Consider the following 13173-nt stretch of genomic DNA (forward strand, 5'->3'; position numbering starts at 1 on the left):
CGTTAGCGCGGCCGTTGGCGGGGGGCGGGGCTGAGGCGGGCGCGGGCCGCCGCCATGGTGCCGCGCCGGCCGCCCCGGGGCGCGGGGGGCGGGCGGGGCCCGGCGGCCACGGCGGCAGCGGCCACGGCCACGGCGGCGGGGCGGCCCCACGGCTGCGAGCAGTGCGGCAAGGCCTTCGCGCAGGCGGCCGCCCTCGCCAAGCACCGCCGCGTGCACACCGGCGAGAAGCCCTACCGCTGCCCGGTGTGCGCCAAGGCCTTCGCCCTCTCCTCGGGGCTGGTCCTGCACAAGCGCACGCACACCGGCGAGCGGCCCCACGCCTGCCCGCTCTGCGGCAAGGCCTTCATCTCCTCCTCGCACCTCGCCCTGCACCTCCGCTCCCACACGGGCGAGCGGAAGTACCAGTGCCCCGTGTGCGGGAAGCTCTTCCTCCAGTCCTCCCACCTGGTGCGCCACAAGGCCATCCACACCGGCGAGCGGCCCTTCGAGTGCGAGGACTGCGGCAAACACTTCGGGCGCGCCTCGCACCTCAAGACCCACCGCCGCGTGCACACGGGCGAGAGGCCCTTCAAGTGCACGCAGTGCGAGAAGGCCTTCACGCAGAAGGCCGGGCTGGTCCTCCACGTCCGCCTGCACACCGGCGAGAGGCCCTACAAGTGCGACCGGTGCGGGAAGAACTTCCGCTCCTCCGCGCACCTCGTGTCGCACCAGCTCCTCGAGTCCGGCGAGAGGAACTTCAAGTGCTCCACCTGCGGGAAGGCCTTCAAGCAGGCGTCGTCCCTGAAGCAGCACCTGAAGACCCACGAGGCGCGCGAGCCCCACCGCTGCTCCGTCTGCAGCCGCGCCTTTTCCAGGTCTTCTTACCTCCAGCTGCACATGCGGACGCACAGTGGGGAGCGGCCCTACCACTGCCTGGTTTGCAACCGAACTTACGCCAAAATTTCCACCTTCGAGAAACACTGTAAAAAGCACCAGCAGGACGAAGAGAGGCCTGATGCTAGGCCCGGGTCAATGACCACCCGGGCAAAAGCGCTGGCCGAAAGGAAAAGGCAGGAACGGAAACAGCAGCACCAAGAGGACCTCGGCAGCAGCCTCGAGCAGCCTCAGCAGGCTGACCCAAAGCAGGAACAGGAGGGCAGGCAGTAAACGTCACTCAGACAAGGACTGTCCGTGGTCCTCCTCGCCATGGCCCACGGGAGGAAGAGCGGCTGGCTTAGTTTCCATGAAAGGAAAGGATGTGCCGCAGCAGCGTTAGTCCAGAGAGCGTTTCCCAGTGGAATTATTTCCCTGAGCAGCAGTGCAATGCAAACGCTTCTCTTTGGCGTAGCAGATAACTACGAATCTACTGATGCTCCTGGGGGTCGGCGTCACGTGCCGATGGTCTGTGGTTGCAGAGGAATTTCATACGGTTCACGAGCTCCGGTGGTTTTGTTTTATGTGGGCAGCGTTTTCTAAGGTAGAGAAAGGTTCCTGATCAACCAAAGCACCTGCTTTTACAGAGGTTGAAGAAGAGATGTTTCTTTATATGTGAGAAGCAAATTAAGTTGTAGTGTTTTAGATGAAGGGGAAAAATTTGTGGAAGATGGGGGGGGATGCACCTACAGAAAATGGATTTGTACTTCTTTTTTTGCCCTGGTGCTGACAGTGGATTTAAGAAACAAGCAGGAATTTATCCTGTAAAGTGTGATTTGTTTTTAAAAGCACTGTAAATAGCCAGAGGACAGCGTCTTTGAGCCTTTTCCATTTTTCTCACTGTTGATTGCAACAAGGCATTGTACTTAGCATCCAGATAATGCTGTGTATGAAATACGTTTAAAGCACAGCGCGTTTTATTGTGATGTTGCCAAAGAGCAACTTTATTCACCTTACGAGGCAAGTGTCAAAAATCTGTAATTCATCTTAATTTGAATGAGTTTAGCATTTGAAATACCAACTTGTAGTAAAGCTACAAGAATGATTTGGGTTTTTTTAACTAATCTTTTTGAAATGTAAAATGTGGTAACAAAGGCATTCTAAGCCCTGTCTTCTTCTGAATTAACAAATTGCTGTAACTGGTACGCTAGCCAGTTCTCACATTGAGGGAATGATATGGGATGCCATGAAACGATTGCTGTCGAATCAGAATATTTTAAATTTATCCTGATGTGTTAGGTCAGACTTCAGTGAATGGTAAATATCTTTCTAAAATAGACGAAAAACATTAAGAAAACTGCCTTTATTGCAGCAACGTTCTTTGTGAGCCAGCACTTTGCACCGAATTTTATAAGCTTTATGTCATTTTTAGCAACAGTACTATGAGGCTACTTTGAGCCTTTATCATTTATTGTTACCCAGGAATTCATTAAAGCAGAAAAAAAGGAATCAGTGGGTTCATTTTAAGTACATGTTCCCAATTTTCTGTGCTGAGTTCTTGACTTTTTTAAACTAACTATTTTCCTGCCGTTGTGTGAAAACACATATTTTGCACTTTAAGGATCTTTTTGGAAAGGCGCCTGGTTTTGATTTCTGTAGTGTATTCACAACTATATGTTTTAAGGCAGAAAAGGAATTTTCTGAAAGCTTGCACATTAAAATATTGCAGTGTATCAGGTCAGAAGTCATGTTAGCGGATAATAGAGCTGAATTCTATCTAATAACTAATTTACAGGTAACAAAACTGCAATGAATAGTTCTCTGACTTTTTGCACTTCAGAATTTACTGGATGCTGCATATACTAAGATATAATTCTTTAAGTTATATTAAACTGATGTTTATATTCAGCTGGTTAATATACTTGTAATATTTACACGGTCAGATATTTCAAATGAGATGTTTCTAAGCCAGAGTTTCTTGTCATGACAAATTCTAATGTAAATTTTTGCTACAGTCTTTAGATTTTTGTTCTGTGACCAATTGTGTGACTTAGGAGGAAGCGGGCACACTGGGTTTTATTTCCAGTTCTGTTATGCCAGTGCTGTATAAGCAGAGTTCTATCTTTTTTGTATTTCGATACATGTTATTAAAATAATATACACTGCTATCTTTTCCTCCGGTCACTTTTTTCTAAACCTGTTCTCCACCTGCAGTAAAACATTTGCTTCCAGAAGTGAAAAGCATTTGCTGATTTTTCTAGCATTCTTAAAACTTAGCTAGCAAAGGTAACTCCGAAATAACAATTCTTCTTTATTTTTGACATTTTTCTTTGCAAAACATGGATGACAGTGGCACAATGGTTGTTTCTGTATTTGTAACATAGCATGCCTACACTCAGCATCAAAATTTTAGTGGCAAGAAAACACAGAGCAGGCCTTTTAAGGATCATTTTTATTCTTTCCATATCGCTCTTTAATGTTTTTTTCCATCTTCCCATTTTGCTCTTGTAGTTTCCTGCTCTGTCAGCTGCCTTCTCCCTGAGATCGGAAGTCCACGCTGTCCAGGATGCAGCATTTATACATTAAAAATCAGTGCCAAGAATATTTCAGAATGGAAAAAATGAAAATATGCTCTAATGCCCTGACTGTTACAGTGCAGTAAGTAAGGCTAGGCAAATCCTGTAGATTTAATATCTGATGGGGGAAAAATATTCAGGTCATGGATCATTCACAGAAATGCTGCCACTTTCTTTTGAAATGTGTTTTCCAGCTAAATGCACGGAGGGAGCAGGACTATGTCACTTAGGCTGCCAGGACGGACAGGCACGTCTCAATGCTGTTGCAACCTGCGGTGCAGAGTCTCCATACGTGGGAGATGCAGCCCAACAGCGCGGCGCTTTGTTAACGGGATTGCTTTACGCCATCCAACAAGGCCAGGAATGTTTCTCCTCTGGGGGCTGGAAAAGCAAAAGCCCTCGTTTGATTTGTGGATGATTTGTGGAAAAAAACGTGTTTTGTTTGTCTTTTTAAATGTGTTGGGTAAACTATTTTTCTTGCTGTCAGCACATAAACGCTGCTGTAGTATGACTCAGCCTGAATGCATATCCCATTAACAATTAACAAGACAATATTTTTTCGATGGGCTGTTAGCAACAATCAGCACTCTGATAAAATCAGATTCTCTTCTCTCTGGAAGAACGTTTTTGTGGGGGTCTGTGAGTGCTCCTCCAGTGCTGGTGATCCTGTGTCTAATTCAGAGGGAGGGTTCCCTTTTACAGATGTGCTTTGCCTATCACTGAGATCTGGAGAGGGAGTTAAAAATGCAGATTTTAATCACCCAGAGCAAAAGGTGATGGCAACGTTTTGAATTATGCGTGCATGAACCAAATCCGCTCCCCTGTCTGTCACTTCTTCAGTTTTGGAAGTTAATCTGGAGTCTGGTAAACACTTCAAACTCCTCCTTTTATCGTATTTTCTCCTCTTTCTAACTTTCAGTATTGTATTACTGGTAAGTAGTTCTTGTCTTGACAGGGCATTTGATGTTAATAAACCATACGTTGGTTTATTAACATCACTTGCATCCTATTCTGTGGGCTGTCAGAAGCGCAACGCTCCCAGGTCTATCCAAACACGAAGGAGGCTCTGCTGCTACAGTGCTGCTGACGGGCCCCGAGGGTCCCCCAGAGCGACCCCAGAGCTCCGCGTTAGCAAACTAACCTTTCCACAGAGTCACGCAGGAGTCTGCACTAAAGACAAAAACGTGGCGTTTCTGAGCTCTGCTGGGTTCGTTGCAGTATCAGATCCTTCTTAACCAGCGCTGGCTTCAAGAACGGCCAGTGAGGCTTTGTAGGAGAACGCACGCCTCACTGTTTGCCTGGGATGGGGGCACAACCAGAAATTATTTAATAATTTCATGAGCCTCTCACCTTCCCTGCCTGCAGAGTGGTCTGTCCCTGCTGGAGCCTGAAAACCAGTGCCATCAGGACTGGTGCTTTTAGGTATCTAGGCTGTTGCCACTGGGAGGTTGGTGGGTTGCTTTAGCCCTTTGAGCCTCCTACGAACCCTGCTGTGATGTCTCTGCCCTCCTAAGCCAACACCAAGTTTGGACGCCGTGGTCAGGTGCCGGGAGCCTGAGCACTGCCTCCTGCACCGCTAGCAGTCTTGGTGCTCGCTCGAAGGAAGCCAAAGCTGAGCACTCTTCCTCTCTGGCCAGAAACACCAGCTCTGCTGCGCTTTCTCCAGTGCAAGGTAAAGCTGCTGTGAAGTCCCAGCAACGGGGTCCCTGAGATGGTACCAGCCTTACTGCCATAAATGCATGCGCACGTACTGTTTCACCCCCTGCTCCTGCTCTCATTGCTAGTCAAGGGACAAGGGAGCCAGCCTTGCGCCTCACCAGCTCTGCCAGGGCTCAAGCCACGAGTTACACCTTCAGTTCTTCATTGAGGACCACTGCAAAGCTGTGCAGAGCCACTGGAAAGGCTCAGTCTTGGGGAAGGATTCCTCGCCCATGGAAAAAGGCAGGTGGGATTTGGAGGCCTGCCAGACAGCCTCACCTGCAGCTCCTTGTGCTGAAACATCAGACCCATCTGCTGAATTCAGGCTCAGGCTCAGAGTCATGAGAGCTTCATCCGCCCTGCATAACCCCAGGACGCTCTGGGACAGACTGTCCCCACTGGGTGTCCACATGCACAGCTTCAGGTCCCTAACTGCTCATGGAAATAGGTGAAAGAGAGCAGTCCCAAGGTCTGATGAGGATGTTAAAAATGTGGCAGGAGTAACCTGGATGCTAAATGACTCCTTAATAAAGGAGCACTAACCTGGGCTGTCAAAACTGCTTTAATTCTACCTTGAGCACAGGACATCTCTCTTGCATGTCTGTCCCTGGCTGTGTGCCCTTCCACAGCTCGGGGAGGCAGATGGGAAAAGCATGATGGTCACATCTGAAAACTGAGGTCGTTGGCACGTGAAATCGTTAGGCAGTGGGGAATGAGAGAGAAATGACACTGACACCCCCAAGCAGCTTTATCGTGCGTCAGTCGGCGCAGCCGCTGCTAGACCGTTCCTAGCTGCGCGGGCCTGACTGATGGATCCCCCCGCGCTGGGCACTGGGCAGCAGCGACGCAGGAGCACAGGCTTCACAGGAACCACCGCAGCTTTAGTTCTGCCTCTGTAAAGACGCATTAGCGCAAAGCCCAAGGACAAGCCCGCCGGCACCGGCACGTCCGGAGCGGCCACCAGCCCAGCCGTGGTGCCTTTGCTTGGCCTCGGGGTGACTTTGGCGGCAGCCAGGCGGAGCGACGGCCCTGGACCTTTCGGTCAGGCTCCAGCCTTCGCCTGCAGCTGCTGCAGTGTGGGCTGGGCCGGGGAGCAGCCCAGAGCCTGGGAGGAAAGGAGGCGACTTCCACAAGAGCCTGGTTACAGCCCAACGGCCGGAGCAGCGTTTTATTGTCGCTGTTTCCATGCGCTCTGGAGGCTGCGCTAGTCTACGTTAGAGCACGGCGGCCGCGCCGGACGCATCCCTCCTTCGCCGGTGCCTCGGCACCACGCGCTGGGTCAGCCCTCTCCTCCCCGCCCTCACCCTTCTCCAACGCGCTCGGACGTCCGGCAGCGTCCGGCTGCCTCTGAGCCCGTGCGTGCCCCGCGCGTGCGGCCGAAGGGAGGGAGCTGCGGAGAAGGCTCCCGGGCCCCGCGGCTGCCGAGGCGGGCGCTGCCGAGCGCTTCTCGTGCGTGCGCGGGCGCTTGTGCTCGCCGAGCGCGGAGCGGCAGAAGCTGCTGGCATCCAGCAGACGCGGGGCCCCGAGGAGCTGCTAAGCGCTGCCGGCGTTTCCCGGGGGGAGCGCCCCGCCGGCCCGTCGCTCCGGGGGGAGCCGGGGCTGCGGGGCTGCTTCTCGCCGCCTCACTCGTGCTCGAAGAACTCGTGGCAGGCGGCGGTGACCATCGCCACGAAGGCTACGAACTCCTGGAAGTCGCACTCGGCGTCGCCGTCGCTGTCGAGCGCCTCCATGACCTTGTCGACGCTCTCCTGGTCTTTGATCTCCTGGGGGCAGAGGAAGGGGCCGCTGCCGGGGCAGGGGCGGAGCGAGGAGCCCCGCTCCGAGGAGGCTCCCGCTGCTGGCCCTCCCGCCGGACGCGTCCCAGCCCAGGCATGCCGCGGGGACGGGGCCCCCGGAGCCCCTGGGGCAGGACCATGCCGTCGTGGGGCAGGGAGGAGATTCCCCTCGCGCCCAGCCCCGACCTCCCCCACTGCGGCCGCGGCCGCTGCTCCGGGCCCGGCTGGGGGCAACGCCTGCGCCCACGCCATCGGCACGGGAGAGCGGAGGCAGCCGAGCCGGGCGCCGCGGCATGCCGGGGGCCGTACTCACGCCGAGGAAATGGGGGAGCTCGTTGTTGATGAGCTCCTTCAGCTCCGCTTTCTTCAGCTTGTGCTTGTCGCCCTCCTTGCCCGAGTACTGGTGGAAAGCGTCGATGATGGCCACCATGGCCTTCTCCAGCTCGGACATGGTGGCGGCGCGGCCCTGGGGCGGGAGGGAGGCGGCGGGTGCCTCAGCCCGGGCTGTGCCAGAAACGCCTTTGCTTGGCCAGCGCCGGCCCCAGGGAGCAGCACCCGGCCGTGGCGCCGGCCCCGGGCGCTCGCAGCGCGGTGGAAAGGCCCCGCTGGCGGCTCTGGCTTGGGGACCGAGCCCCGGAGAGGCGGGGAAGGGCCCCCGTCAGCTGCCCCCAGCCCCAGCCCTGCTTGCAGACGCCCCCCAGGAGCGGGGCAGCCGAAACCATTTCCTCGTGCCGTTTTCTCCGGGTGCCACCCCCACCCTTGAGGACGCGCAGCGTCGCCTCCCTCCTTTGCCCCCCGCGCCTTGGCCCGTGCTTCGTCCGTCTCTGCCGCGGGCGCCTCGGAAAGCTGCTCCTTCGCCCGCCCCGGCGCGGGGTCCCACCGCTCCTCCGCCACCCGGTGGGTGCCACGGGCCCGTCCTGCCCGAGCAGCGGGGGGACCCGAGCGGCACCCGGCTTTGGTGCCGCCCGCGGGAGGAAACAAGCCCGCGCCCCAGCGTCCGTCGCCCGCCCTCGCCCTGCAGACCCTCGCGGCAGCGTCGGTCTCCGGGCTGGCGGCGGTTCCTGCCGCCGCCACGGAGCAGCCGCTGCTCAAGGGCAGAGGCGCAAACCCACCCCCGAAAGCCTCCGAGCGCCGAGAGCAGCCGCAGGCTTTATTTCCCGGGAGGCGGCTGCTGGACGAAGCAGCTCCTGGCCCCGGGCTCCCGTTTCGGCAGCAGCGGGAGCGACGCCGCAGGCACCGCGGTCGCCCCACGGCCGCCCCTCGGCCCGAGACCCTCCGCGGTGCCGCAGTCGCTCCGAGCCCCGTTCCGGGGGCGTTTCACGGAGGCCGGCGTGCGGAGCCCCCCTGGCACCGCCGCGGCTCGCCTGGTCCGGCCGCCCCCGGCCCCTTCCCCGCTCACCTCCCCGCCGGCGGCTGGGCTGCGACGCAGCGATGCGGCCCGGGCGCCCGGGCGGCCGCCGGCTTCTTATGCCGGGGGCGGAGAGCCGGAGCCGCGGGCAGCGCTGCGGCGCCAATGGCAGCCCGAGGCGGGGGCGCCCCGAGCCGGGCACCGGGCACCGGGCCCAGGCTGCGCTGCGCGGGGATGCGTGTGGGGACGCCGGGGCTGGCAGCTGGCCCGCGGCCCGGGGAGCCGCCACTGGGGTGTCCCTGCCCCGAGCCGGGCGCTGGGTGTGTGCGGGCAGCACGGAGCCCCCCGACGTCTGGGGGCCCCGTCCCGGGGCTGCACCAGCCTCATGGTGGGGGGACGGGGCTCATTTTCTTATATGGGATGGGGGTTTGCCCTGCTGCAGCTTGTGCCCAGGCTGTTCGTCCTTCTGCTGTGCCCCTCTGACGTGGGACTGGCTGCCCCATTTTGGTGTGGGGGGACAGCAGGCACCCTATGCCTGTCTGCACCTGCTGGGTAGCCACGTCCACGCGGGAAGTGGAGCTCAGACCTCCTTCCTGCCAGCTACAGAAACTGTTTGGCAATGGTGCCCCAACCTGAGTCACCAAACATATACTTTTGCTTGGGAAAAAAAGCTTTCCAGCTGAGATTCCCTTACAGCATCATGCACGGCACAGCTGGAGGCGATGCCACCACCACAGCACAGAATTGATATTTGCAATATTTCTTTGGACTTTATTGAATTTCAGAATTGGTGTGACCCACTGAGAACTGGACACCTCTGTTGCCAAGAAAACAGGTTAGTCTCAGTCATGAGGGAGAGGCCAGAAGCATCGTTTTCTACCGCATTTGGCTCCTGTGTAGAATTGTGAGGGGCTTAAGAGCCTTGTGCTTGTGGGGCAGGATGAAGGCCTGGACCTCTTCTGAAATGTCCCTGCTTGGAAGAGGCAATGTAAAGAGCAGCTGGGATACACACATGTTCAGGTGCTGCTGCTCCAGCTTTCAGCCTGCCTCAGGTCTGCTCTGGGCAGAGGGAAATAAATGGGAAGTAGCCCCAAACTGTGGAGTAACCCAAATGATGGAAGTGGAAACAAATGCAGCAACATCTCCCAGATGCCCTCAGACAGGCCTGCTGGACAACCCAGTCCCTGGCAATCCCTCTTCCCCAAAGCCACTGAGGCAACACTTACATGTTACTCAGAAGCTCTCCACCTAGGCGGTGGTGTTCCCAGAGCTGAGGTGGTCTGTCAGCAATCTTGCAACATTTGCTTTTCCAAGGATATTTTTGTTCCTTTAAGAGCTGGATGCAAATGGGGCTCTCAGTCAGCAGGAAAGGAGTGCAGTGTTTTTCCCCGTCAATAGCAATTTGATCTTGGTCGATATTTTCGCTAGTTCTTTGGCCAAGAAATGCATCAATGCACATCACTGTAGTCAGAGACAAGGTTGTTCTGCCTCATCACTTCACTTTTTGATGTCATTCTTAACGGTGAGGTGACCTGTTCTTAAAATGGAACAGAAAACTTGTCACTTGGCAGATCAAAACTCGAACAGTCTTGAAATTCTTTTTCCTGCCCATTCTCACTGTCCACTTTACCCCAGCTCATTCTGAGCTTCTACATTTCACAGGTAAAGAGCTCCTTGGTGGCTGAGAGTGTGGGAAGGAGCAGGGGGATTAGGAGGGAGCTCCAGGCACCGGGCAGGAACCTGGAGACCTTGGCCCCTTCCTGCCGCTGCTAACGAGCAGCTCCAAGTGACGTCCCTGCTTCTTGTCCAGGTTCAAACCCTTGCAAACACTGCTCTGCCGGCCAGGTTCCCCTCTGACCTGGCCCGTGACAAGTCACGGAGGCCTGGACATGGGAGCCAGCACTGATCCGCACTTTCAGATTTACCCCTTTCAGCACTCCCCAAAGAGCTGCTCCCGATATTTGGAAATTCACGGCCCTGATCTTCCCGAAGGAGACTGTAACTGCAGGGCTGCTTTCCTCGGGGTCACCCCTTTCTTGCCAGCGCTTTGCACTGATGTGTCTAAAGAAACAGAAGGTTTCACACAGCCCAACGCCGAGCACAACACTTCAGCACTCTGCTTGCCTCCCTCTGCCCAGCAGAGCACAATGTGGGCTCTTCATAGCGCGCACAGGGAGAAAAGCCAGTGTATTTCTTTGTTTCTCCGGCGTCGTGGCACCAGGCTCTGCCAGACCGTGAGACAAAGGCTGGCGGTCATTGAACTGGGCAAGAAAAGTAATGAAAGCGGAGGAATTTGGGTGGGAGGGGGAAGAAGATGTTTCTAGCTCAGCGGGGCTGTGCTCACGGTCTCGGTGCGCAGAGCACCCTTGCAGAGACCGGACTGCTGTAGATCCCCCAGCTTGGTGCTGTGGTCGCTGTGGCTGTTTCTGAACCTGGAAACGCAGCAGCCGGGGATGAGCTGGGACCCTCATGGGAAGCCTCAAATGTGCCCTAGGAACTGAAGCACCAGGATGCATCTGGGAATCAGGCAGGTGCCTGTAAAAGTCAATGGGGAGAGATAGAGCAGGCTCGATTCAGTGCCCTGCTTGAAGGGCCACAATGCCCGAGGGGGCCTGTCTGCCCCAGGAAGGACCTGCTGGGCCCTGTGTCACCTCTGCCACCCCTCTGCAAATGTTCCCTGCGCCTCCATCTGAGCAAGAGCAGAGACTAGGCTGGCGCCACGGGAGGAGCGGGGTATCTCTCCTGCCAACAAAGATTTGCAAGGTTAGGAGCTGAAGACGGTGCCTCCCTGTCGGGAACCACAAATGGAGGTAGCCACATGTCCGTTTTCATCTCATAAATCCTGGGCTTGGTCTGGCTCCCTGCCACGTCCCCCACGGGCCCTTCAAATAGCTGGTGTCCAGCTTCCCGGCACAACCCCGCACTCGGGTTGTGCAGAGGAGCAGCTCTGGACCATGCTGCCAGCCGGGCGCTGTGTCCTTGGCAGTTTTTGCAACCCTTTAGGAAAACACCAAACTGCTGCTGCAACAAGTTCTCTGAAGTTGAAAACACCAGGATGCTCTCGTTCATCTGAAACGTGGCCTTGAACTTCGGTGTATTCCTGGCTGAATTCAGCTGAAACAACAAGACACTATTCTTAAGTTCATTAGAAAAATCTGTGTTCTCCGTCAAACCCGTCCATGAGAAAGGACCGGTCTGTGACATCTCTCTGGCTCCCGGAATAGACGGCATCCATGGCGTGAGAGGGCTGCGGTGTGTGCAAAGGGAAGACACAGTGGTGGAGCAGGGTGCTGAACGCTCACCCTGGCCACCTGGATCCAGATTGCAGTGACAGGGACAGAGGAAGAAGGAAATCACTCTTTTTCAGCTGCTTCTAAAACACCTGCGTTTCCACTGAATCTATTGTGGCTCTCAGCGACCGTTTCAGGTCTGTCTTCTCTCACAGCAGAGAAAGCCTTATTTAGCCCCTGTTTTGCCAACGCCCTTTGATCAATCCTCTTTTGATACATGTGAGACCCTGTCCCACAGTTTTAAGGTACCCTTGCATTTTTTAGTCTAGCATTAAGCACATGTTTTAAAGCATATAGAGGCATAGCAGGATCTTCAGCCAAGCATTGACCATGCTGTCTGAGGTCTCATGATGTCCCCAGGTAAAAGTACGACAGCTACTAAGACTGGGCAATAAAGTCGGGCAATTATTAAAAATACAAGTTTCGTAACTAGATTTTCTAAATTTTTAAAGCAGCTTCATTATATAGATAGAAAAATAAAATCAAATGGTTTGTCTTCCATTGTTGCCTTTTATAGACAAATATTATCATAAATTGTCCAAGGATTTTGGTAGAACTGGAACTGCAGATCTCTTTGTGGAGCCCATCTTGAGAGATTCGTTATAACAATAATGCTGGCTATTGAGCCCAAAATGCAATACCCGTATCACTGTTTTAAGCTGCTTCTGGTTGCCTTTATCCATTTAAACTCCATGAGAGAAGCAGCACAGCTCTCCCTAGCGAGGACCCGTGGTACAAGAGTGGAAGCGTTTCCAGGCACAAGTCAAAGGCGCTGTCCTACATAATGACATCCATGGGAAGGACACCAGAATTGTAAGTCATTCAGAAAAAACTATACTGTCACTGAACGTACCCAGGGTTGAACCTGAGTGTGAACTAAGCCTAATTTATAAAATAAATAACAAATTAGTTGCATAATTCTCAAGTTAAATCAGTTTATTGTATCTTCCCGAATAAGCTCTGAGGCTCTGCAGGACAAACAGCTGTTTGCTCGTGCAGGAGCTTTTTAAATTCAACTTGTAGTATATATGTATAACAGGTATCATCTCACAGGCGTGTTTCTGTCCGGGGGTGCCGACAGATGTTGTATTTGGGAGTAGCGCTTGTATCCCTGCAGCCCCCGGGCCCAGGGGACCACTGTGCCGAATGCTGGGCAGACACAGACAGTCCCTGACCCAACGCCTTGAAGTCAAGGCTGGATTTTAAACCCAGGTATTTACAGCTATGAATTTGGACATTTCTACCTGAACCACCCCCCCCGGCCATCCTGCGTTCTGCTTGATGTGGGCTCACCTCTGCAGGATGAAGGACTCCAGGTCCCTCTGAAAGGCAGCAGGAGCAGATTTTATTGCCAAATTCAAGCAAGTGATCATTAAAATCCCACCCAACACACAGCAGTGGAAATTTCAGCATCTCTGGTTTACATGTTTCCCTCCAAGGACAGATATGGTTTTTATAGCGGCTCTCACAAAAACTCCATCTTTCCCGGCAGGGGCAGATAAGGCATAAAGAGCTTTTCTGCAGGGGGGAGAAGAAAGGGGAATTCATCCACGCTGCCGTGAAGTCAGGACGGGCACTTTAAGCACCTCCGTGGAGGTGAGGGAGATGGCGATACTCACACCAGATGCTCCAGG

At 54.7% G+C, this 13173-nt stretch overlaps 2 protein-coding genes across 2 annotated transcripts; one reads left to right on the plus strand and one right to left on the minus strand.

Annotated features, from left to right (window-relative positions):
* The first annotated feature begins 54 nt into the window (after positions 1–54).
* On the plus strand, positions 55–3020 carry LOC106492311 (zinc finger protein 436-like). The gene has a single exon (XM_013952110.2). The coding sequence runs from the start codon at positions 55–57 to the stop codon at positions 1144–1146; it is 1092 nt and encodes a 363-aa protein (XP_013807564.2). The 3' UTR covers positions 1147–3020.
* A 3251-nt stretch (positions 3021–6271) lies between these two features.
* Positions 6272–8356, minus strand: LOC136992300 (protein S100-B-like). The gene is made up of 3 exons (XM_067298488.1): positions 8301–8356; positions 7215–7367; positions 6272–6889 (listed from the first exon to the last, which is right to left on the minus strand). Exons 2-3 carry the CDS (start codon positions 7350–7352, stop codon positions 6749–6751), a joined length of 279 nt encoding a protein of 92 aa, XP_067154589.1. The 5' UTR covers positions 7353–7367; positions 8301–8356; the 3' UTR covers positions 6272–6748.
* Positions 8357–13173: the final 4817 nt, after the last annotated feature.

Source organism: Apteryx mantelli, chromosome 6 (genome assembly GCF_036417845.1).
Source record: "Apteryx mantelli isolate bAptMan1 chromosome 6, bAptMan1.hap1, whole genome shotgun sequence".
Classification (NCBI taxonomy): domain Eukaryota; kingdom Metazoa; phylum Chordata; class Aves; order Apterygiformes; family Apterygidae; genus Apteryx; species Apteryx mantelli.